Below are 22,368 nucleotides of genomic sequence, written 5' to 3' on the forward strand. Positions count from 1 at the left end.
GGTGAGGCCGCACCTGGAATACTGCGTACAGTTTTGGTGTCCATACTTAAGAAAGGACATACTTGCTCTCGAGTCAGTACAAAGAAGGTTCACTCGGTTAATCCCGGGGATGAGGGGATGGACATATGAGGAGAGGTTGAGTAGATTGGGACTCTACTCATTGGAGTTCAGAAGAATGAGAGGCGATCTTATTGAAACATATAAGATTGTGAAGGGGTCGGATCGGGTGGATGCGGGGAAGATGTTCCCGATGATGGGTGAAACTAGAACTAGGGGGCATAGTCTTAGAATAAGGGGCTGCTCTTTCAAAACTGAGATGAGGAGGAACTACTTCACTCAGAGGGTGGTAGGTCCATGGAATATGCTGCCCCAAAAAGCTGTAGAAGCTACATCATTACATAAATTTAAAACAGAAATAGACAGTTTCCTAGAAGTAAAGGGAATTAAGGGTTACGGGGAGCGGGCAGGAATTTGGACATGAGTCTAGGTTCGGATCGGTCATGTCCCTGTGGGTAGCGGAGCGGGCTCAGGGGCCGTGTAGCCTGATCCTGCTCCTATTTCGTGTGTCTAATTCTGTTAGATTCAGGAGATGGTTCTGTGATAGTGGATTGGCGGTTAGGATCAGATCAGCCATGATCTTATTGAATGGCGGAGCAGGCTCGAGGGGCCGATTGGCCTACTCCTGCTCCTATTTATTATGTTCTTATGGTACCTCCAACAAGGCAGCACTCCTTTGGTACTGCACTTGGTGAGGATAGATTATGCATCAAGTGGGGCTTGAACATGCAATGGCCCACCTTAGGGGTAGGTGTACGACAGACTGAGCCAAGGTGACACTTGGAGCAATTATAACAGAAAATACATCACAGTTGATTGTTAACAATTGATTGTTGGGGTTCAGATGACTTGACAATTTATATGATTATGAACATCACTCTCATATTTATATTTTTGTGTATTTTGGAGGGGAAGACATCAACATAATAGCTCAGGCTGTTACTGGTCATGGTGTGGTCTGCGGGGAGAAGAGACAAGATTGAAGATCGCAAAGGCCACAAGAGATTATGAAAATAAGAAATGGAAATCACAGCATACATAAATAAAACAAAGGGATGAATGAAAAATGGTCTACCTGTTGCTGAATGAAGACATCCTTGATTGTGGTCCTTGATGGTTTATACATGTACATTTTTTTTGTTATAATTGCAGAAAATGGGTGGGGTAGATCTTCCTGTTGCTGTGTCAACCGTGGCTCAGTGGGTAGCACTCTCGCCTCCGAGTCAGAAGGTCGTGGATTCAAGTCCGAGACTTGAACACAAAAATCTAGACCGACACTCCAGTGCAGTGCTGAGGGAGAGCTGCACTATCAAAGGTGCCGCCTTTCAGATGAGACGTTAAACAGAGGCCCCATCTGCTCTCTCAGGTGGACGTAAAAGATCCCACGCACTATTTTGAAGAAGAGCGGGGGCAGTTATCCCCTGTGTCTCAGCCAATATTTATCCCTCAATCAGCATCACAAACAGATTATCTGGTCATTATCGCACTGCTGTTTGTGGGAGCTTGCTGTGCGCAAATTGGCGGCTGCATTTCCTGCACTACAACAGGGACTACACTTCAAAAATACTTCATTGGCTGTAAAACGCTTTGGGATCCTGAGGTTGTGAAAGACATTATATAAATGCAAGTCTTTTCTCTTTTTGGGGAGCATATTGGATTGTCCGGCGCAGCAGACAGAGAACTGGCGGGGGGAGATCACATGCCGGAGAAGTCCACCAAATTTTCCATCTATTTAAACTAATGGAGAATGGGTTTGGCTCCCTTACAGATATGTGGCTCTCCCCACCTGATTTTCCTCTGTTTTTTGCACCAGGACTATCCCATACACCCAAGCCCAGAAACAGGTAAATCTACCCAGCTTTGAAGCTGGGCAGTGATTGCAACTTTTGAGGATTGGGCATTGAATAAGACCATAACAGGCCTATTTCCCCTTTACAGGCAAGATTACCAATCTTCAACAGGGAAAGAAAACCATTCATGTAAATAAAACTATTCTTGACTACCATTTTTGCATCACAATCTGCTTCACAGCAAGTACCATGACTTCAGTCAGAAAAGCGATGCGAGAACAAGTACATTAAAGTAAGAGTGAAACCACAAACAGTTGTTGAGGGAGAGAGGTTTCAAACACACTTTGTATATAGCTCAACACTGCCACTAGTTGTAGTTCCATCTTGGAACTGCAATGAAAAGACACAGGGATCATGTCTGCAGTTCCTCACAGTAATTTTCTGATATTAGCTAGTTTAAAAGAGACACTCTACATGGAAATGGGTGCGTGGGGATAGGAATGGGGAGTGAGCTGGGGGGAAATGGGGTGAAGGATCAATACAGCTCCTAGCAAGCTGCCTCTCTATCACTGGCAGAGACTGAGAAGCAAGGTACCCTACTGGAGAAGAATTTGTTTGAGGCAAGAAAGAAATTAAACATAGGAAAGGATTTGATTTTAATATTTAAAAAGTTAACAATCTAAAAATGTAGCTTAATGTCCATTACACTGTCGCAATGAAGAAGCGCCAGGCTCTATTACTAGGTAATTCTATGATGCTTTTGGAAAAAGCCCACTTTACATCGATGCAGTAACTACCTGCACACTGCAACACGTTCTATACTAAAAGCCCATCATGCTAGCATTGTGGATTCATGATTTTTTTTTTTAAACTGTACGTCACACTGCTGGTTGTTATAGCTCACACTAGGAAGATTTGGACAGCGGGAGAAAATCTTCTATATTAAAAAAAAAGCACACACAGGTCTATGTACAAACCGCACGATAAAACCATCCAAACAGAAGTGAAAGAAACTTGAGGCACTCATCGATTCTGAAGTACCCGAGAACATACAGTCTCACCTGACTAAGAAAATCTCCACGAGATTGACACAATCCTTACTGGCAAACAATCTTTGGCTGAATTGCCATTAGCCCAGAACGTCAGGCTAAGATGTAAGGGTTGATTTTTGTACGAGCAGGGTGTGAAGGTGCTTCAGTGTGTTGGGAGATGAGGGAGCCAGCATACACCAGTGAAAATGGGGACAATGGGCTGGACTTTGAGCAGGACAGGAAACGTGCAGCAGTTTATGGAGTACAGAAAAGCAGAGAGAACGTTAAGAGACATGTACAATGGTTTAGCAGCAGAGGGGCTTAGGTAGAAGCAGAGAGGACAATATTGTCGAGTAGAAATGGTCTTGGTCAGGATGTAGGGTTTAAAGCTCCGCTCAGGGCCAAACAGGTCGTCAACACTGTGGTCAGTTCAACCTGAAAGAGTGGCAGGCGAGGGGGATGGAGTCAGTGGCCAAGGCCAAGGTTGGAGCGGAATAGTTCATGACTTAGACAAGATTTGGTGTCGGACAAGCAGCCTGACGATACAAAGGCAGATGAGGGGTCGAGAAATGGTGGAGAGCTAAGAGCTGGGTACCAGAACAGTGGGTCCACTTGTAACATCTGCCTATCTTTCTCTCTCAGGTGCTCGTTGACCTGCCACTCACTTCCAGCATTTTCTGTTTTCATCGATGATGTGGAGTATTCCTGCACTTTTTTACCCAAATCAATTTCTAGTTCTGAGCCCCAACTATCCAAATTGCTGCAGCATCTGTCACAAGCAAGAGCTGAGGTTACACTGCAGATTCAAAGATATGCCACAATTTAGCAGCTGTAATTTATGGGGATATGAGTTATGGTTTCTTTGCTTATATTACTGGCCATTAAATAAAACAAGAATTTCTCCCCCACCGCCTGTGGATTTTCAGACCACATCCCATTCCAGGACTGCTAAAGTGGAAAAACTACCTAGCCTGCTTTTTATCCTACTGCTGACAGTATGCATTACCAACCACTTCCATTCCATTCTTGTCTGTGTGTAAGGGTCTCTCCCTGGGGATAAAGGGACTTGCTGTGTGGAAGACTGCAAGTGCAAACTAGGAGCCTGGGTTGACTTTTTTGTTGAACAATCTCTTTTAAAAGCTTTTTGGGGGGGGGGGGGGGGGGGGGGAATATTTTTTGTGGTAAACTTCGCACGCAAGATTCCCAGCTTCCTTTTTGCAACTCCCTGCTCAGCACAAGCTAGTCCGAGAACTGAAATGCTCAATCTTAAAAGGCTGGAGCTATATGACTGAGGAAATTCCCCTGAAGCAAAAAGTCAGAGATGCAGCAATTACTATATTTTATCATTTAGAGCTGCGTCTATCACACATGCACATTTCTATGTCATATGAACAAAAATAAACATATGAGAAAATCAATCATTTCCAATAAATGGAGGAACTTCCCCCAACAACATATCTACAAACTGTTTTCAGGTACCAGACATAAGTGCGTGTAAAGCTAGCTACTCTGAACTTCAACTGACCTGAAGTTCTGTCCAAAAACAATTAGCTTTGAGTTGACCCGAGAAGACACGACAATTTTAGCTGGTGGCCACAAAGTGACATATAAAGTTACAGAGCTGCACTTCAACTGCACAATAACACATTATGCATGACACGATACAACACTCCTGTCCATATAGAGCAGCATGTCCTCCTCTGATGTGCCAGTAGCAGCAGAGGAGGTCTGCTCGTGATTACAAAGAAATACTAACTTTATCCAGTGACAGCGATCCATCCAAACAAAAGGGATACTGAATTTTTTTTTAAAACTCCAACCCCTGAACGCATCTGTCCCAGTGAGAAATCGGTGCAGCTTGGTTGATCAAACCCTCACTCCCAATCCTACAGTTGCCAACCTTGGGTGGACGTATTCCTGGAGTTTTCAATCACATGACCTCCCACCTCCATCCACTCCACCAAATAAAACAGCCTTTCTGCCCCTCATTTCTGATATTTTTATATAATTAACAGATAAGTGTACAAAGAAAATATGAAAAAAAAACATTTTTGTGTTAATGCCCCTATGATTTTTCTCCCAGGGTGCTTGCAGCGTTCAGGAGATTAATTGTTAATTCTTAGGAGAGTCCAGAACAATCTTTTTACTTTTCTTAATGACATAACTGAAGCAGGTGAGAAGTTTATCAGCTGCGTAAAGTGTCATGAAGATGTGACTGGTCGCAGTGGAACCAGTCACTACATTCAGACATCAATCATGCAGCTTCCATATTGTTACCTTGAGGTGAATGCACGATCCATTGTAGGACAATGGGACTTCGCCGTTACTAAATTTCTCTGGTGTATACCCATTACAAAATATATACAGCACAGAGGGAACTACTTGCCAGCATTGGTCAGAGTGGTTTTGTTTTGGTGAAGCCACCGTACAATGCTCCCAGTTTTCCTGCTCTTTAAAGTATGCTGCCATTTAAGCAAGAGATTAGACCCCATCCAAAAACTCAAGCCAAGCCCACAGCACCACAAGGGCAGCCTTTACCATTTTTGCCCAAAACTGGCTTGCCATATTTCTTTTGCTCGAGTTGCTCTGTACTACAAGAAAATATGTTCATGCACTGCTTGTTAAGCACGCACAGCAGTTGCAAGTAACGAGAGATAAATCAGAAAGTTATGAAGAAGGTTCAGACAAAAACGAGAAATGTGCGCCACAGAAAAATGAGTGTGACGCAAGCTAAATTTAAAAAAGTGAAATTTCTGCAAAAAGCTAAATTGAAATAAAACCCTCAAAAATTACCATGGACAAAGAACAGAAGCAGGAGAAAGGAGAAAAGAGAGAGAGGATTTTAAAAAAAGACATTAAGAGACAAAAAAATAACGCATGGGGGAAAAAGCTATTGGTGGTTGGGGTGGGGGAAAAGGAGGGAGAGGGGGACAGGGGAGGGACAGTCCAGCAAGAATCTGTGACAAGGCTATACCATTTTTGAAATGCTTCCTCTAGGCCTGCCAAAAGCAATAGGGCACAATGTGCGGAAAGAGCTGTTAATCACATTTTATAACTGGACTTAACCAGACTGTTGGAATTTGCAAACATGTGTTAAGTGAGCATTGTGCACTACAGCATGTGATCAAACAAAGCAACATTAAGCAAAGCAATTGAAAAAATATCAAAGATACAGTGAGTTATCGCATTGTAAACCACAAAATATATCACTTCATGCAGCAGTTATCATCTCATTTCTATTTTTTAATTTAAAAACAAATATTAAATGTAATAACAAAAAACAAATCAAAGGATAAAAAAAACCTCCAAAACAAAAGATGTACCGTAAAAGGGTTGCATTAAATGTATCAATTCAGGTTGCAGAAAAGCGCAGAGTTTTGAAGTGCTCTGTGCATATTCAAATCAGCTCAATTATGCCCAACTCAGGACTTTTAAACTACAATACAAATCAGCAGTAGTTACTCGCTTTACTCAATTTTTTTGAAGTTTAGATTCTCGTAAACTGCACATTCTTGAGTCAGGACATAGGATTTCCTCACTGTCCAACCCACTGATACCAACAAGACATTCATCACTTCACAAACTGGGGAATTTTTTTTTTTTTTTTTTTTAAACATAAGAGTGAGCACCTTATGTACAATGTGCAAAAACATTGGTTGGCCGAGGGGCGAGTTAGCCATGGGTGTGACGAACAGGCCCCGGCTTGTGAGGGTAGCACTGTGTACACGTACTGTGCCACTCATTCACATACTGGACCAAAATTAATTCTGGAAGAAGTTGAAATAAAACTTCAATATCTATGCAGTTCAGATCATGCTTCCGTTCACAGCATCCATGATCATGTTGTGTGCCATCACTATTGAGCATGGTCAGCCCACTTCAGGTCAGTCCTCTGCTGACCAACGAAAGAAAAAATAAAATATTACAACTGATAAGAATTCCAACTGTATATAGTAGATAAAGCAATAGGCAAGCATGTATTGCAAGGGCACAAGATCAAACAACAAACAGCTTCAGCTTTAATGCTGGCTTTATGAACGCATCAGAATCTTTTGTTGAATTATCGCCCTGTAATGCATTCCAATCTGTGCATTATCTTACGTTAAACAGTCTCCGAGGAGGACATTAAATCAAGAAACTATTGCAATTTGGAAACCATTTGCAATGCTGGGACATTGGGCCAGTTATGGTACTACAGTCCGATATTCACAGTACCTACAAGTCTAACTTAATAGCTGAAAGGTACAAGTACGGTTTCGAAAACTAACCTCTTTGCCTCAAAATAAAAGGCGACAACGAGAATACAATGCAATTTCACGATTAAATAAATAAAGAATATACATGATAAAACATTTTCACTTAAAGCACGAAACATGCACAAAATCCTCACTTTGCAGTACTTTGCTGCTAAAATTTTTCAGACAATACAAGACCAGCGATTTCTTTTGTTTGTTCATTTAAAACACTAATTGAGGCAGCCAGGGCAGCCAAACAAACATAATTCACAGCTCGAGCAATTCAATTCAGTCTAAAATCGTACAAAAAGGAAAATATCAATGCTCCTTTCGATCAAGTCTTTCCAAAAAAAAGAGGCGTTCGTCGACCGCAGAGTTCTCAAGTTGGAAAAAAAAATATTTTGGGTTCTTAAGCTGAGATTGGCAAATGGAGACAAGCAAAAGAGCTCAGCCTGCACACACCCGTACACTCCTGTTCACATCTGGGTGAAGGTGAGCGACTGCTGGACCATCGAGCTTCTGCACAGAACCGTTCAAATGGCACCGAAATGGTTCATCCCTGGGCATCTGGAAAGGAAGTGAGTAAATGGTCAGTGGATCCAACCACAAATGCCTGATCCTCGAGTGGTTATCTACAGAATAATTGAGACCAACTTTTCTTCTCTTTGTCATTTCTTATACTGCCCGACGTTCTACTGGTCCCAGGTTCAATTCCTAATCTGTACTCGGTTAATTGATCTTGTCCAAGGTGACAGTGTAAGGGGGTGGGGGGGGGGGGGAAGTTAGGGTTTCTGCTTCTGACTGTTATCCAGTGGCCCCTGCTGGAAGGTATGCATGTTTGGGCATCGGAGGACAGGATCGGACTAAAGTATAATCCCTCTGACCCTCACCCAAGCACGGTTGAATAGCCTACCAATACTCAGTGTCTAAGTTCGTCTGCTTTAAATATCTGAATCTGGGCTCTAAACATACATTTTCTAAGCAATGGCCAGAGGCTTCCAACTATATTATTTCTTTGACAAAATACTAATTTTAGTAGCCTACCAAAATAACCAACAGTCAACAATTGGAATCATGCTCCTCGTTTAATGGCCAACAATGAAAGATAGTCAGAAGTTTATAGTAGAAATTGTTAGTGTGTGAAATTGCAGGGAGTGCTTTTGATTTTTGACTTACAGTACATTAACAAATTTATACTTTAAAGCTCAGCAACATACTTTGAAGGGAGTCCAACAATTTTAATTAAAGCATCCGATTTGACTGCTACTCAACATCCAAAGCAGATAGCCCCCGCTATAATGAATCAGGACTCATTAACCAACATCACATCTCCCATTATAGTGGGATTCATCAAGGGGAGGACCCTAAAATAGTATCAAGGAGTGGTTTCTAAGTCATGCTTTATAACATTTGAAATACACAGAAAATGATTATGGCTGTTTTATGGTAGAAAACATGAGTACCTGTAATTTGAAGAACCGTTAAAAAGGCTGTCACCATCATAACTCACCATGGCACAAGGGAGGTGGCAGGGACTATACCAGACCATCATATAGAGAAAGCGCTTGGACAATGGATGGATCTGCTTTCGATCCCTCTTGAAACTCCTGTAGGGTTAACTTCCCATCAGCATTCTGTAATACAGGTACCCAGAATTAGTGAACCGCCATAAATGCAGGTACAATGTCAAGCTCCCAGAAGCCATCTGATAAGTGGAAGTACAAGGCTAAGTTTTAAACAACAAAGACACTCTGGGGGTCATTTTCAACCTCGCCGTCTGGGCAGCAACTTGGCGGAGCGGATCACATGGCATGGAACCCAGACGATTTTCATTCCGTTCAATGGAATGACAATCAGGCGGGTTCTACAATGCACAGGCGATCCACTCCACCAGGTTATAGCCCAAGCTGTGAAGTTGAAAATTACCTTCTCTGTCCCCAACATTACTCTCTTAATTCAGTTCTTCATGACTTCAAATACAAAATAAAACAAAACCAAAACTCATTACCTTGTCCATCATGGCAAAAATCCTATCCACCCGTTTCTCTGGTGTGTTCTCCTCTTCAGGGAGTTCCACTGTATTACCCTAAGGACCCAAAACTTTATATATTTAAAAACTTTAAAATGCCAAGGTTTTGAATAAAAAGACAACTACATTTTTATATAATCTGACACAAGCAGACTTGACATGTATGCAACTCTTCTAAGTGGACCAGGAGCCAGAATGTCCCAGGCTGACTGTCACACCAACATGCCCATCAATGCAGTTAATGAGCTTGGTCAGCATTTCATCTTTAAATTAAATCAGTATATGTAGTCACAGAATTCTGAAATGTTAATTTATATGAATGTGAACAGTGGAAATGTACATTTGGAGGTTGGGTTAAGGAAGGGGCAGGATAATTACAAATCAAGAATGGTAAAACAGCATGGGAGACGAGATGAGACTCAGGACACCGGAAGGGAAAGAAAAAAATCCCAGAATGAGGGAAATGGAGAGCGTGAGAAGGCAGACAATTTAACTTGGTATGGCCTAATTCATTCTTCAAATAGAGGCATTCTCTACACACGAAGGAGTCTGGCCATCTTCCTCGAACCAAAGGATACCCAAAAGGACGGTTAGCTGCCTTTTACATTGTTACCATTTTGTGAACAGATAGTCTAGAGTACAGATTAGGGGCCATTTCACCTATTCTATGACCTATTTATGAATATATAAGTGTTTGATTTTTACACTTCTTCTGGCCTCAGCTGGAGCAGGAATTGGTTGAACTGTTTATCCCCCTCTTGACCCACTCTGGTATATGTGTCAAATAACCTGGCAGGAATTTCCTCTATTTTAGCTTCCATTAATTTTATTACAGCGAGTATTAACAGGAAGTTTCTAGCCATTTCTCAGTATCAAAACCCATTCTTCATTTGATCGGTTCTTGTCACTTCCATTCTCCTTCTCGTATCTTCCTGTACCTGCTGCTGGAATTACCATCCTCCTTACTGACTGAAATCTAAAGACAACCTTCTTTAACCCAATAGGAACTGCAGATCCAATTCGCAAACAAAATTTATTCTGATTCTTTGCTTACCATGAACGTTATATTTTAATTTTACCAGGGTTTGGAATAATTGCTCATGTTAACCTACTACTCAAGTTAAAAAAAAAGAACCTTTTATGTATATAGGAATAGTCTAAGGAATAATTGCAATTGGATAATTAAGTTTTATTGTATGAGCTCATTACATTTACAGCAATACGCGACTACTTATTAAAAATCTGAGTTTATTTTACTTCAGTAGCAATAATTACCGATATCTCTACAAGTGTTAAAGTCCTGGCTCTCTCTGTCAGAACCCGAATTGGATCATAAGGGCATTCGTACACTCCTATCGTGGTGTAGAGAATGTGGTATGCGGAAGCAAATTTTCTGAATGGAAACATTGTCCATACTAAAATGAGCTACACATGCTTTCAGTTGGGACACTGAGAAAAAGAGGTTACAATAAATGCAGTTTACTTAATGTTGCAAAATAAAAATTCCACTTATAATTCCTCTTTCCGCCCCCGCCCCCCCAACCCCATCCAAAGCAAAATCCAACAACTGGGTTTCATTTACCAGTTAAGGTTTCTGGTACTCGTACACTATTGTCTCTGTATGTCGGCTGCATCCCTTGCAATCTGTAATCCATCTCTTCTTTCTTTGGATTGTTCAACTAGTCTGTCAGTGAATGACTAAAATAGAACGATGCAAAGTTCTACAGCCATGAACCTTTTTATTTTAAAACTAGCTGGGGAGCCCCGCGTTGCGAGGGCAATTTTGGGGCGCGAGGGCAATTTTGGGGCGCTTGGTCTCCCTGCCCCTGTGTGTCCCCCCTCTCCCTGTCATGTCCTCTCCCTGTCCTATCCCTCCCTCCCTCCCCTGTCTCCCTCCCTCCCTCCCCTCCCCCCCCGCTCCCCTCCTCCCCCCCCGCTCCCCTCCTCTCCCTCCCTCCCCTCCCGTCTCCCTCCCTCTCCTCGCCCACCCCTCACCTGTCTGTCCCTCCCTCCCCCGCTCCCCTCTGTCCCTCTCTCCGGCCCCTCCCCCTGCCTACCTGAGGTCCGGTGCCGTTGCCAGAGCGGGAATGCTGAGCGGCGGCCGGCGCCAGGAGCGGGCTCTCGCGGCCGGCGCATGCGCGGTCAGTGCGGCCGGCGCGAGCGCCCCGCGATTTCCAGAGGCTCACCCGCCCCCGCGATTTCCCGAGGCTCTCCCCCCCCCCCCGCGATTTCCCGAGGCTCTCCCCCCCCCCCCCCGCGATTTCCGAGGCTCTCCCCCCCCCCCACGATTTCCCGAGGCTCTCCCCCCCCCCCCCGCGATTTCCCGAGGCTCCCCCCCCCCCGCGATTTCCCGAGGCTCCCCCCCCCCGCGATTTCCCGAGGCTCTCCCCCCCCCATTAAATTGTTATTTAATTCCCTAACACATCATTAAAATATTTACCTTAGTTCCCTAACACAGAGAAAGTGTGGGGGAAAAAATTGTGAAAAATCAAGATGGCGGCCACTCACCTCGGTTCAGAAGGATAAGGCCCGCCCACACACGCACCGATTGGTCGACCGGTCAGGTCACCGAAGCGTAGGATTGGTCAATCGTCGAGTCACTCGACACTCAACTGTAGGAAGACCTCGACGTCACACGGTCGCTAATGAGATGCTAATGAGCGGAACGCTGAACGTTTTTGGGATACCGCGGGCGGGATTTTTGTCCGGCCGAAACGTAAATACGCCTATGACCGGTCCGGAATCGCAAGCTTTCTTTTGAGGCGACACGCGCGTCGGTATTTTAAAATACAAGGCTACATCTCGACACTGGGGATACATTATTTTGCTAGGAGCCAGCCATGAACACACATTGGAGTTTCAAGTTAGCCATAATGCAATTAATTCAGAGAAACAATTCTTGATTCGGAGTGGAGTGGCTGGAACCAATCTACAGAACCATATCTTGTTTATACCTGCAAAACCCACAGCCTGCCACTCACATTCAGCATTTTAGATTGACTAAAGTAGATTACCAAGAGTGAAGGCAAGTAACCCTTTGAAGTTAAAAAAAAACCCTTTTAATCTTTATTTAGAAGGAAACTGCCAGTATTTTAAAAAAGCATACATTTCCCAATTTTAGTACAATATCTTTTATTTATGTCTGGTTTTGAAATACTTAGAAAGAGAAACAGTTCCTCCAATATCAACAAGGAAGGAGGACTTGCATTTATATAGCACCTTTCACAACCACCGGACGTCTCAAAGCCAATGAAGTATTTTTTTGGCGTGTAGTCACTGTTGTAATATAGGAAACGTGGCAGCCAATTTGCACACAGCAAGCTCCCACAAACAGCAATGTGATAATGACCAGACAATCTGTTTTAGTGATGTTGATTGAGGGATAAATATTGGCCAGGACACCAGGGAGAACTCCCCTGCTCTTTTTCGAAATAGTGGCCATGGGATCTTTTACGTCCACCTGAGAGAGCAGACAGGGCCTCAGTTTAACGTCTCATCCGAAAGACAGCATCTCCGGTAGTGCAGCACTCCCTCAGCACTGCACTGGGAGTGTCAGCCTAGATTTTTTTTGCTCAAGTCCCTGGAGTGGAACTTGAACCCACAACCTTATGACTTGGAGGTGAGAGTGCTGCCCACTGAGCCACAGCTGACAGAGGCTTTAAAAAAAAATTAGAAAATGCGGTCGGATTATGAAATTTGAAGACAGAAGTACAATTTAAGTTGGTCTTTATAATTTACTCACCACCATCTGATAAATAGCATCCACAATATCCAGCATCTCGTTTCTGGTGATGTAGCCATCATTATCTAGGTCATACAGTTTAAAAGCCCCTGAAACAACACATCAAATATTAATGCATGTTCAAAATTAATGCTCTCAGGCAGAGTGTAGCAAAAACGTAGGCTTCTGTAATTATGCTTATGTTAATATTTCAACCACAGTCTAACGAAAGTTGACAATTGCTCTCCTACCACTATCCCCGTGAGGGACAATTATACAAGAACACATGTAGATGAGGAAGAATAGCACTATGTTATCATTAGGATTTCAGTAACACAATAGTGAGAATGTAAAATGTTTGTACTATGTTCACTTAAACTGTGAACAGACACTCCGAGGTTTTTGCTTACAAATCTAGGTTGTGTCTGGAGAGTACAAGTTGCAGAGTGAAGTACTGGTGGCTATAAGTCTGCCATCAGCCTGAGTTGTAGCTGACCTGCGATTGTCTGGGTACAATAGTGTAGTGGTCATGTTACTAGATTAGTAATCCAGAGGTCTGGACTAATAAACCATACGTGAGCTCAAATCCCACCATGGCAGTTTGAGAATTTGAATAGTTAAAAACAAATCTGAAAATAAAAAGCTGGCATCAATAAATGTGACCATGAAGCTGCTGGATTGTCGTAAAAACTCAACTAGTTCACTAATGTCCTTTAGGGAGGAAACCTGCCGTCCTCACCAATGTTCCTTCTAAGCTGCGTGTGTGCGCAGCCACGCAGTAACCAAGGTATCGCGCAGGCCGCTCACAAACATTTCCATCTGAAATACCGCGCATGCGCAGGAAAATAAAGGAACCACACATTGAAATAAACAGGCCGCGCACAACAGAGACAATTTAGAGGGAACATTGATCCTCACCCTGACTGGCCTATATGTGACTCCAGTCCCACACCAACGTGGTTGACTCTTAATTGCCCTACTAAGTGGTCGAGCAAGCCACTCAGTTGTATCAAACTGCTCTCAGGGCAACTAGGGATGGGCAATAAATGCAGAGAATAAATTAAAATATCTGACAGACAGTGGATGCAAAAAGTGGAAGAGTATTCCCAAACCGCAGCACTGAATATATTTTTACAAAACACAATAAACTACACATTTGTTAAATCATGCGTACATAATGGGCACTGAGTTGAAGGTAGAGGTGAAGTGTGACAAAAATGGAGACTAAACAAAATGGATACAAGACTCGAGTCAAGCGAGTTACTTACATCGCAGTTTCTCATCCAGAGTCCCCCTTGAAGTTACTGACAGTGCTTGGATAAACTCGGAGAATTCAATTTTTCCATCCTGAAATCCATTCAAAAAGGCATCTTCATCAATTCACATGTAAATTACTTGATTTCCAGCCTTTGCCTCCGAGTCAGAAAGTTGCGAGTTCAAATCCTACTCTAGGACTTGAGCACATAATCTAGCTGACACTTCTGTGTAGTACTGAGCGAGTGTGGCATTGTTGATGGTGCCGTCTTTTGGATGAGATGTTAAACCGAGGTCCCATCATCCTTTTCAGATGGATACAAAAGTTCCCATGGCACTATTCGAGAAGAGCAGGAGAGTTCTCCCAGTGTCCAGGCCAACAGTTCTCCCTCAACCGATACAACCAAAATCAGATTAACTGATCTGGGACCTTGTTCTGTGCAAATTGGTTGCAGTGTTTTTCTACAAATCAAGTAACACTTCAAAATGGAATTTATTGGCTGTAAAGTGCTTTGGGAGGCACTGAGAATCTGAAAGTTGCTACAACAACAACTTGTATTTATATAGCGCCTTTAACGTAGTAAAACATCCCAAGGTGCTTCACTGGAGTATTAGGAAACAAAAAATGACACCGAGCCACATAAGGAGAAATTAGGGCAGGTGACCAAAAGCTTGGTAAAAGAGGTAGGTTTTAAGGACCGTCTTTAAAGGAAGAGAGAGAGGTAGAGGTGTGGAGAGGTTTAGGCAGGGAATTCCAGAGCTTAGGGCCTAGGCAACAGAAGGCACAGCCACCAATGGTTGAGCGATTAAAATCAGGGATGCTCAAGAGGGTAGAATTAGAGGAGCACAGATATCTCGGTGGGGGGGGGGGGTGTGGGGCTGGAGGAGATTACAGAGATAGGGAGGGGTAAGGACATGGAAGGATTTGAAAAACAAGAATGAGAATTTTGAAATTGAAGCATTGCTTAACCGGGAGCCAATGTAGGTCAGCAAGCACAGGGGTGATGGGTGAACGGGACTTGGTGCGAGTTAGGACACAGGCAGCTGAATTTTCGATGACCTCAAGTTTACGTAGGGTAGGATGTGGGAGGCCAGCCAGGAGTGCATTGGAATAGTCAAGTCTAGGAGGTAACAATGGCATGGATAAGGGTTTCAGCAGCGGATGAGCTGAGGCAAGGGCAGAGACGGGCAATGTTACGGAGGTTGAAATAGGCGGTCTTAATTATGCTGTGGATATGTGGTCGGAAACTCATTTCAGGGTCAAATATGACACCAAGGTTGCAAACAGTGTGGTTCAGCCTCAGTCAGATGTTAGGGAGAGGGATGGAGTCAGTGGCCAGGGAATGGAGTTTGTGGCGGGGACCGACAACAATGGCTTCGGTCTTCCCAATATTTAATTGGAGAAAATTTCTGCTCATCCAGAACTGGATGTCGGACAAGCAGTCTGACAATTTAGAGGCTGTGGAGGGGTCGATAGAAGTGGTGGTGAGGTAGAGCTGGGTGTTGTCAGTGTACATGTGGAAACTGACGCTGTGTTTTTGGATGATGTCGCCGAGGGGCAGCATGTAGATGAGAAATAGGAGGGGGCCAAGGATAGATCCTTGGGGGACACCAGAGGTAACGATGCGGGAGTGGGAAGAGAAGCCGTTGCAGGTGATTCTCTGGCTACAATTAGACAGCTAAGAATGGAACCAGGTGAGTGCAGTCCCACCCAGCTGGACGATGTTGGAGAAGGATGGAGTGGTCAACCATGTCAAAGGCTGCAGACAGGTCAAGAAGGACGAGGAGGGATAGTTTACCTTTGTTACAGTCACAAAGGATGTCATTTGTAGCTTTGATGAGAGCCGTTTCGGTACTGTGGCAGGGGCAGAAACCTGATTGGAGGGATTTTCAAACATGCAGTTGCGGGAAAGATGGGCACTGATTTGGGAGGCGACAACATGTTCAAGGACGTGAGAGAAAAGGGCGGTTGGAGATGGGGCAGTAGTTTGCAAGCACGGAGGGGTCAAGGGTTGTTTTGTTTTTTGAGGGGTGATGACGGCAGATTTGAGTGAGAAGGGGACAGTACCCAAGGAGAGAGAACCATTAACTATATACAGGAAACTTTGTGTTATCCGGAGGCGAACCGTCCGGCAAGCTCGAGCCACTGGCAAAAATCAGGAGCTGTTTTTTATTCTTTTCGTTTCTTTTCTTTGCTTTTTTTTTTGAACAGTCAAGCTCTGCAAGGTCTGTAGCTAAGCAACAACTTCAGCTGGAGATGCTAGCCGACTGTTTAGAGGCTGTTGCTAAGCAACAGGGTTTGTTGATTCATACGGAGATGAAAATCTCCGTATGTTTCAACATTAGCTCTGGAGTGTCCGGCAGTTTTGAGGGAACAGCAGCAGCTCGGTCCCGTTGGTGCCGGATAACACAAAGTTTCCTGTAAATGAAATGTGCTATATAAATTAAAGTTTGTAATTTTTTCAAGAATTTGTGTAAAGAAATGAGGTGTCTCCCGAGTTCCCCAAGTCCTGGGAAAGTCGAGCAGAATGGTACTTTGAGTTCCAATAGACTGTGCTCGTCTTGTACTTCTGAGGGAGTGCCAAGCTGAAGCCAAGGCCAACTTTGGGGGGGGGGGGGGTGGAAATCGAGAACAAAGTCAGCCCCGGCTATTCTCTTGCATCTCCTCACAGCATTTAATAGAGCAGTGTTAGCAGGGACCTGGGAGAAGTACGTACACCCGTCCTTCGTGGCTACAGATAGCGTGGGAACAAAAATCAGCTTAATTTTATTAAAGAGGGAGATTTGTCCACACAAAAGTAACTCACATAAAAGGTCCGTGTGTTGGTTGTGGGTCACCACGGATTTTAAAAATAATGTATTATATGTTGCAGCATCCAAAGCTGACTCAAGCAAACCTCATCCTGCATTATTCATCCTTGACTGGTTGCCTTACTTGAATCACATTCCCATGTTCCAAACAGCATTCAATCACAATCTGTACTTATCCTTTTAACACCAGGTCTCAATTTAACCAGATATTCAAACGCGTTAACTGGCGCATTAACTGTTTCAGTTGACAGTCTGTTCCATATAACCACTACCCTGTGTGGAGGGGAAAAAAACTTCTCCTACTAATCTCACATCTTGCATGTAGTTTGTTAAGTTTGAGAACATGCATTTCAGCTGAGCTTGAAGTGGTGGACATTGTTAAAAGTCTAATCGGCCTCTCTTGTGAAACTCCAATAGAGGCAAGATTCACTTGCTTCAGTAGAAGAATTTGAAAAAGCAAGCCACTCACTTTATTTTCATCAAAGACATTGAAGACAAATGTAGCAAACTTCGTCGGGTCTCCACAGGGGAAGAACTGTTTGTAGATTTTCTGGAAGCCTGCTGCATCAAGCTGTCCACTGGGGCAGTCTTTAATGAAGCCTTTGTACCTGTCAAACAAAATATTAACACAGGTCATTTCACCAGTAAATGTATAAATTAACATTACACACTTTAAATAAAAGTTTAATTCCAGGTTTAAAGTAAAATTGTGTGTGTAAAATAGCTTCATAAAATATTAATGTACTTTCTTGAACATTCAATTTAAAAAAGGAAAACCATGTACAATCTCCATTTTGATAACTGGCTGGCCCAATGCTAAAACCGATGTACAATTAAATAGTTGTCCCACTCAAATCACGCAGCAGATATATCGCCCAAATTGGAAAGCTCATCATACAAATTGTTCCACACTGGTGCTGTTGTAGATGGCACCGCATACCAACTCCTCCATCATCAACATAACTTGGCCACCATTTAAATACACAGACAATACCACAGGATCAGAAGGCACCTCAGGCTATTTGATCTAACCCAGAATATCAATCCTACCACCTTCCCACTACAGTATCTTCTTGAAGGACTGCAGTGTCTTGGCTTCAACTACTTAGTGTAAAAAAATGACAACTTGCCCAATTTTCAGCAGAAAAGTACACGGTGACATGGAAACATGCACATTATTCAGTTCCAGATAGGAGTACTTCTACTCTGTTCTTTCACAATCCCAATGATGCAGCAGAAAGACTGCAGAGGGCAGTTCTCTCTTTCAGGCCCCCACCCGCAGAGGGCAGTTCTCTCTTTCAGGCCCCCACCCACAGAGGGCAGTTCTCTCTTTCAGGCCCCCACCCGCAGAGGGCAGTTCTCTCTTTCAGGCCTGGATCACCGTGGTTTTAAAAGGTCCGCCTCGGTAAGTTTCGGGGACCACCACCCAGCTTCCCGGTGGCCGACCAGGTTAGTTCCGATATCATTCGGTGCCCCTTCGCCCTGGCTAGCCCAAGTAATGCACCCAAGACAGTCGGTCGCGGGCCTGCGGATTTATCAGTCGGAAAGCGGTCTTCTGCTTTACTGCTGTCACTCCATCCGGCAAAGGCACAGCCACACCGGCTTGGTACTGCCCTCCCAGCTCAGTAAACCCTTTCACCTGCCGTTGGAGGAGATCCGATGTTCCGACCCGAAGTTATTAACGGGACACGGTGTCGGTACACCCGGCCTGGCCTGGTAGTGGAGTCACCATTTCACCCTCTTCCCTTGCTCAATCGGGGCCAGTGCACGCGGCAGCAGCTTCCAACGAGCCACTCCCAGAGGAAATCAGACTCGGAACTCCGGAGCAAAACGCACCTGACTGCGGCCCGATGATTCAGGGGAAATGCACAATGGGAAACCATTAACCAAGGTAATTTCCAGGCCCCCACTCGCAGAGGGCAGTTCTCTTTTTCAGGAAAGCATTTGGTTAACCATTTCTCACTTTGGACTTCGTCTCTGAAAATTATTTTCAGGTTTTGATTAACCATTTCCCCCCCCTTTTACTAATTTCTGCATGTTTTGGTTTATCTTCCCCCGCTTTTCGGTTAACCATTTCCCCTTTCGGACTTGTACTCTGCTGCATGTTGAGACTTTCTGGTTAATCATTGCCCACCTTTTAATCGTTTTTGTTGAAGATACCTCCACGTCTCAACAGAACTGTTACTCAGCACCAGCAACAACTTTCACATTAAGTAAAACAAAAATAATAAATATATGTTTAATTGTATAACTAATTTTTATACAGAAAAAAATACTTGTTTTGTGTTACAGGGCGTCCGTGAAATTTTTATAACATGAAAGGGGGTCTCGGAAGCAAAAATGTTGAGAACCCCTGCTGTGGACAGCAGGGACATTGCAAACCTGCTGTCAACTACATACTCTCAACGCAAAAATGCCTTTGACGCTCAGTGAGGGGGAAGTCCTCAATTTCACCTTATACTCGAGTCTGATGAACACTTGCCATGTTTGGTTTGCAGCCGAAAAGCAGTCACTCTGCTGACACATGCAGTGGCTCCATCAAGGAGCAGCTCTCTGGGTGTTAAAGTATAGGCAATAATGTTTTTAAAAAATCCAGACTTACCAGGACTCATCAGTAGGGAGGCTGTTGCCCAGCAGGCCATTTGTGACTGATAAAAGTTGTAAATTCTTATTATAGGTAGGATAAATACTTATTTTTAAAATAAAACCCTCAATAAAATTTTTCCCTTTTCTCCTGAAAACACTGACTCTTACTGGGTACTGTTCACACAGGATATTTGAACGTGGGCAGGCATCATAGCAGAGCCCTGACCTTTCCTCACTCAGCAGCCACATGAAGACTTTACAATGGCGGCGGAGATGGGGTCCACTGTCTAGCCATCAGGAGCAAGAATCTGGCTGAATTTTCCCTTCCCGAACTCAAGGATGCCGAGACAAATTCGATCATCCCAACTGCTACCCTGACTAAAATCAGCATCGACTGAGCAACAAGCCCGATACCTCCTGGTCAGTGCGGCTCAGTAGAATCAGTGGGACATTTAACCACCATTACTGGCGGAAGCTATGATGTTTTAAAATTAAATTAATGATACGAAACAGGGAAGTACTTTGCAATCTCGAAGTGATATTCATTCTTCGCGTATTATTCTACTGGCTTGGGTCTGTAAACTGACTGATCTGGTGAGCATTACCAGGCAATATCACAGTAATCAAATGAGGTAACGCAAGAGAATTATAGATCACGGCTTAAACATTGTTAAAAGAGGCCAGTTTTGGGATGAAAAAAACCCACCTGAAGCTATTTCACTGCATTCAAGAAAACCCAAGGCATTTAAATGCACTCAGGTATTTAAAAAAAAAATGTAATCAAATTAACTGACCACCAGCTAAAAATGATTTTGTAACTAGTTTGATTTTTGTCAGAATGATGAAAGGAGCTTCTTTCAAGGTTATGATTACTGTGCTGGTGAGACAGCAGCTGAAACAAAACACACAAGACATTCACTCAAGAGTGCACTGAACACAACACAGACTCATGTCTGGGGAATAAGACTGCACGGTCTGTACTCACAGACACTGCAATTGTGGACCCAACAGAAAGGAGATTGTTTACATTTAGCAGAAAAAAATGGGCCAAGGACAGAACCCTGAGACAGCAGAGATGGAGGTTTATTGGTCAGATTGATAGGCCTGCAATAGAGCCTTCTGGTATCAGCTGTAAACATGAGATGAAATATAGGATAATTAGAATAATTATCAGCTGGCAGAGAGTCTCAACTCAGTCATTCAAAATGAGCAGATCTGATGATGTCACAACTAGAAAGGAATTAATTCTCTGTTAAGCACATTATCAGGCCTCCTCCAGAAGGTTGATACTGGTTGTATGAAGCTTTATATATATATATGTGTGTGTGTACGTACTGTTAGAAATTAGGGGTACCTAAAATGTATATGGTTATGCGAATGAAATTGCGACATGAATAATAATGTGTTTAGGTGACTGTATTAGAACTTGAGACAAAAGTGTCTTCAGATTAGTATTAGAATAGATGGATAGATGCATAACATCCCATAGAGGGGCAGCCACATATGGCCTTGCTTCCCAGGCTAGCTGTCTGCTGTGTGTGCTAGGAAGGCCGCTGACTGTATCTATAATTTGGTCATATGTTTTAGAACATAAGACGTTGGAGCAGGAGTAGGTAATTTGGCCCTCGAGCCTGCTCTGCCATTCAATAAGATAATGGCTGATCTGATCTTGGCCTCAACACACTTCCCTGCCCGCTCCCCATAACCCTTGACTCCTTTATCTTTCAAAAATCTGTCTATCTCCACCTTAAATATATTCAATGACCCAGCCTCCACAGCTCTCCGGGGAAGAGAATTCCAAAGATTCACGACCCAAGAGAAGAAATTCCTCACTTCCGATTTAAAAAGGTTTCCCCTTATTCTGAAATTATGCCCCCTAGTTCAAGATTCCCCCACGAGGGGAAACATCCTCTCTGCATCTACCCTGTCAAGCCCCTTCAGAATCTTATATGTTTCAATAAGATCCCCTCTCATTCTTCTAAACGCCAATGAGTATAGGCACAACCTGATCAACCTTTCTTCATAAGACAACCCCTTCATCTCCAGAATCTCCCATTACCACTAACAGAACTGCTTGCGAAGATACGTAAAAGTTAATTAGTATAAGGTTGAGTAGACAGCTCTAGCATGGGCCTCTGGTTAAAAGCCTGGTACGAACTGGCTGCACCAGGGAGGACAAGGACGGGAGAGATAAGAGGAATTCAGATGAATGGGCCTTCAGAATGTATAAACATGAAAGGCATGTGAGGAAAAGCATGAGACCCCTTAGGGGAGGGTTTCCATCTAAAAGTTAAGACAAAGAACTCGACGTACCATTGGGCACCTTGGTTTAAGAAGAACCCTTACAGGTTAAATAGTCTTGTCAATATTCTAGCCCAGGTCCGCCCCTAAAAATAGTATAAAAGAAGGACCTGAAAAGCCCCTAGCACAGACGGTGGAGTGAAGAGCTTCCGAGAGTGGATCGATGGCCTAACACTCTACAGAGAGTGGACCCATGCTGACCCTAGTCTAACACGCTTGGCGGTTCGAGGAGAGAGAGAGAGAAGGAGAAAGGCCGTAAGTCGAAGAGCTGTTCGTGCACGCCAGCCATCTGTCCGATCGGGACCGGTACCAGCTGCTTGTCGTGGTTGTATGTCTTTGCTGAATATCTCGTGTGTTATATTCCGCCTTAAACTCCGATTAAACACAATATACCCACCGTATTGGTTTTGACTCGAGCCTGATTATTTAAAAGACCAGAGATAATCTAATCTCTACAGTACATATTTATAATAAATATCTATTGCCAGAGCGTTCAACTATGGTGGGGGTGTAAAACAGGCGTTATTGGATCAGCCGCCCATTATAAGCCCTA

The 22,368-nt window shown here is 43.6% G+C and overlaps 1 protein-coding gene across 3 annotated transcripts in view; it reads right to left on the reverse strand.

Moving 5' to 3' along the window:
* Positions 1-5,911: 5,911 nt before the first annotated feature.
* The window catches only part of LOC147101677 (neuronal calcium sensor 1), a 113,355-nt gene continuing 96,898 nt past the window's right edge, over positions 5,912-22,368 (reverse strand). For 2 of the 3 annotated variants that reach the window (XM_085965463.1, XM_085965464.1), the window contains 6 exons: positions 17,398-17,536; positions 14,132-14,210; positions 12,885-12,973; positions 9,122-9,199; positions 8,624-8,747; positions 5,912-7,680 (listed from right to left, as the gene is read on the reverse strand). In XM_085965463.1, the coding sequence (XP_085821589.1) occupies positions 8,649-8,747; positions 9,122-9,199; positions 12,885-12,973; positions 14,132-14,210; positions 17,398-17,536 (484 nt within the window). In that variant the 3' untranslated portion in view covers positions 5,912-7,680; positions 8,624-8,648. Of the gene's footprint in view, positions 7,681-8,623; positions 8,748-9,121; positions 9,200-12,884; positions 12,974-14,131; positions 14,211-17,397; positions 17,537-18,764; positions 18,882-22,368 lie in introns of those variants that run through there. The other variant, XM_085965462.1, reaches the window with a different exon arrangement.

Source organism: Somniosus microcephalus, chromosome 23 (assembly GCF_052327205.1).
Source record: "Somniosus microcephalus isolate GS21.2 chromosome 23, FLI_Smic_1.0, whole genome shotgun sequence".
NCBI classification, from domain to species: domain Eukaryota; kingdom Metazoa; phylum Chordata; class Chondrichthyes; order Squaliformes; family Somniosidae; genus Somniosus; species Somniosus microcephalus.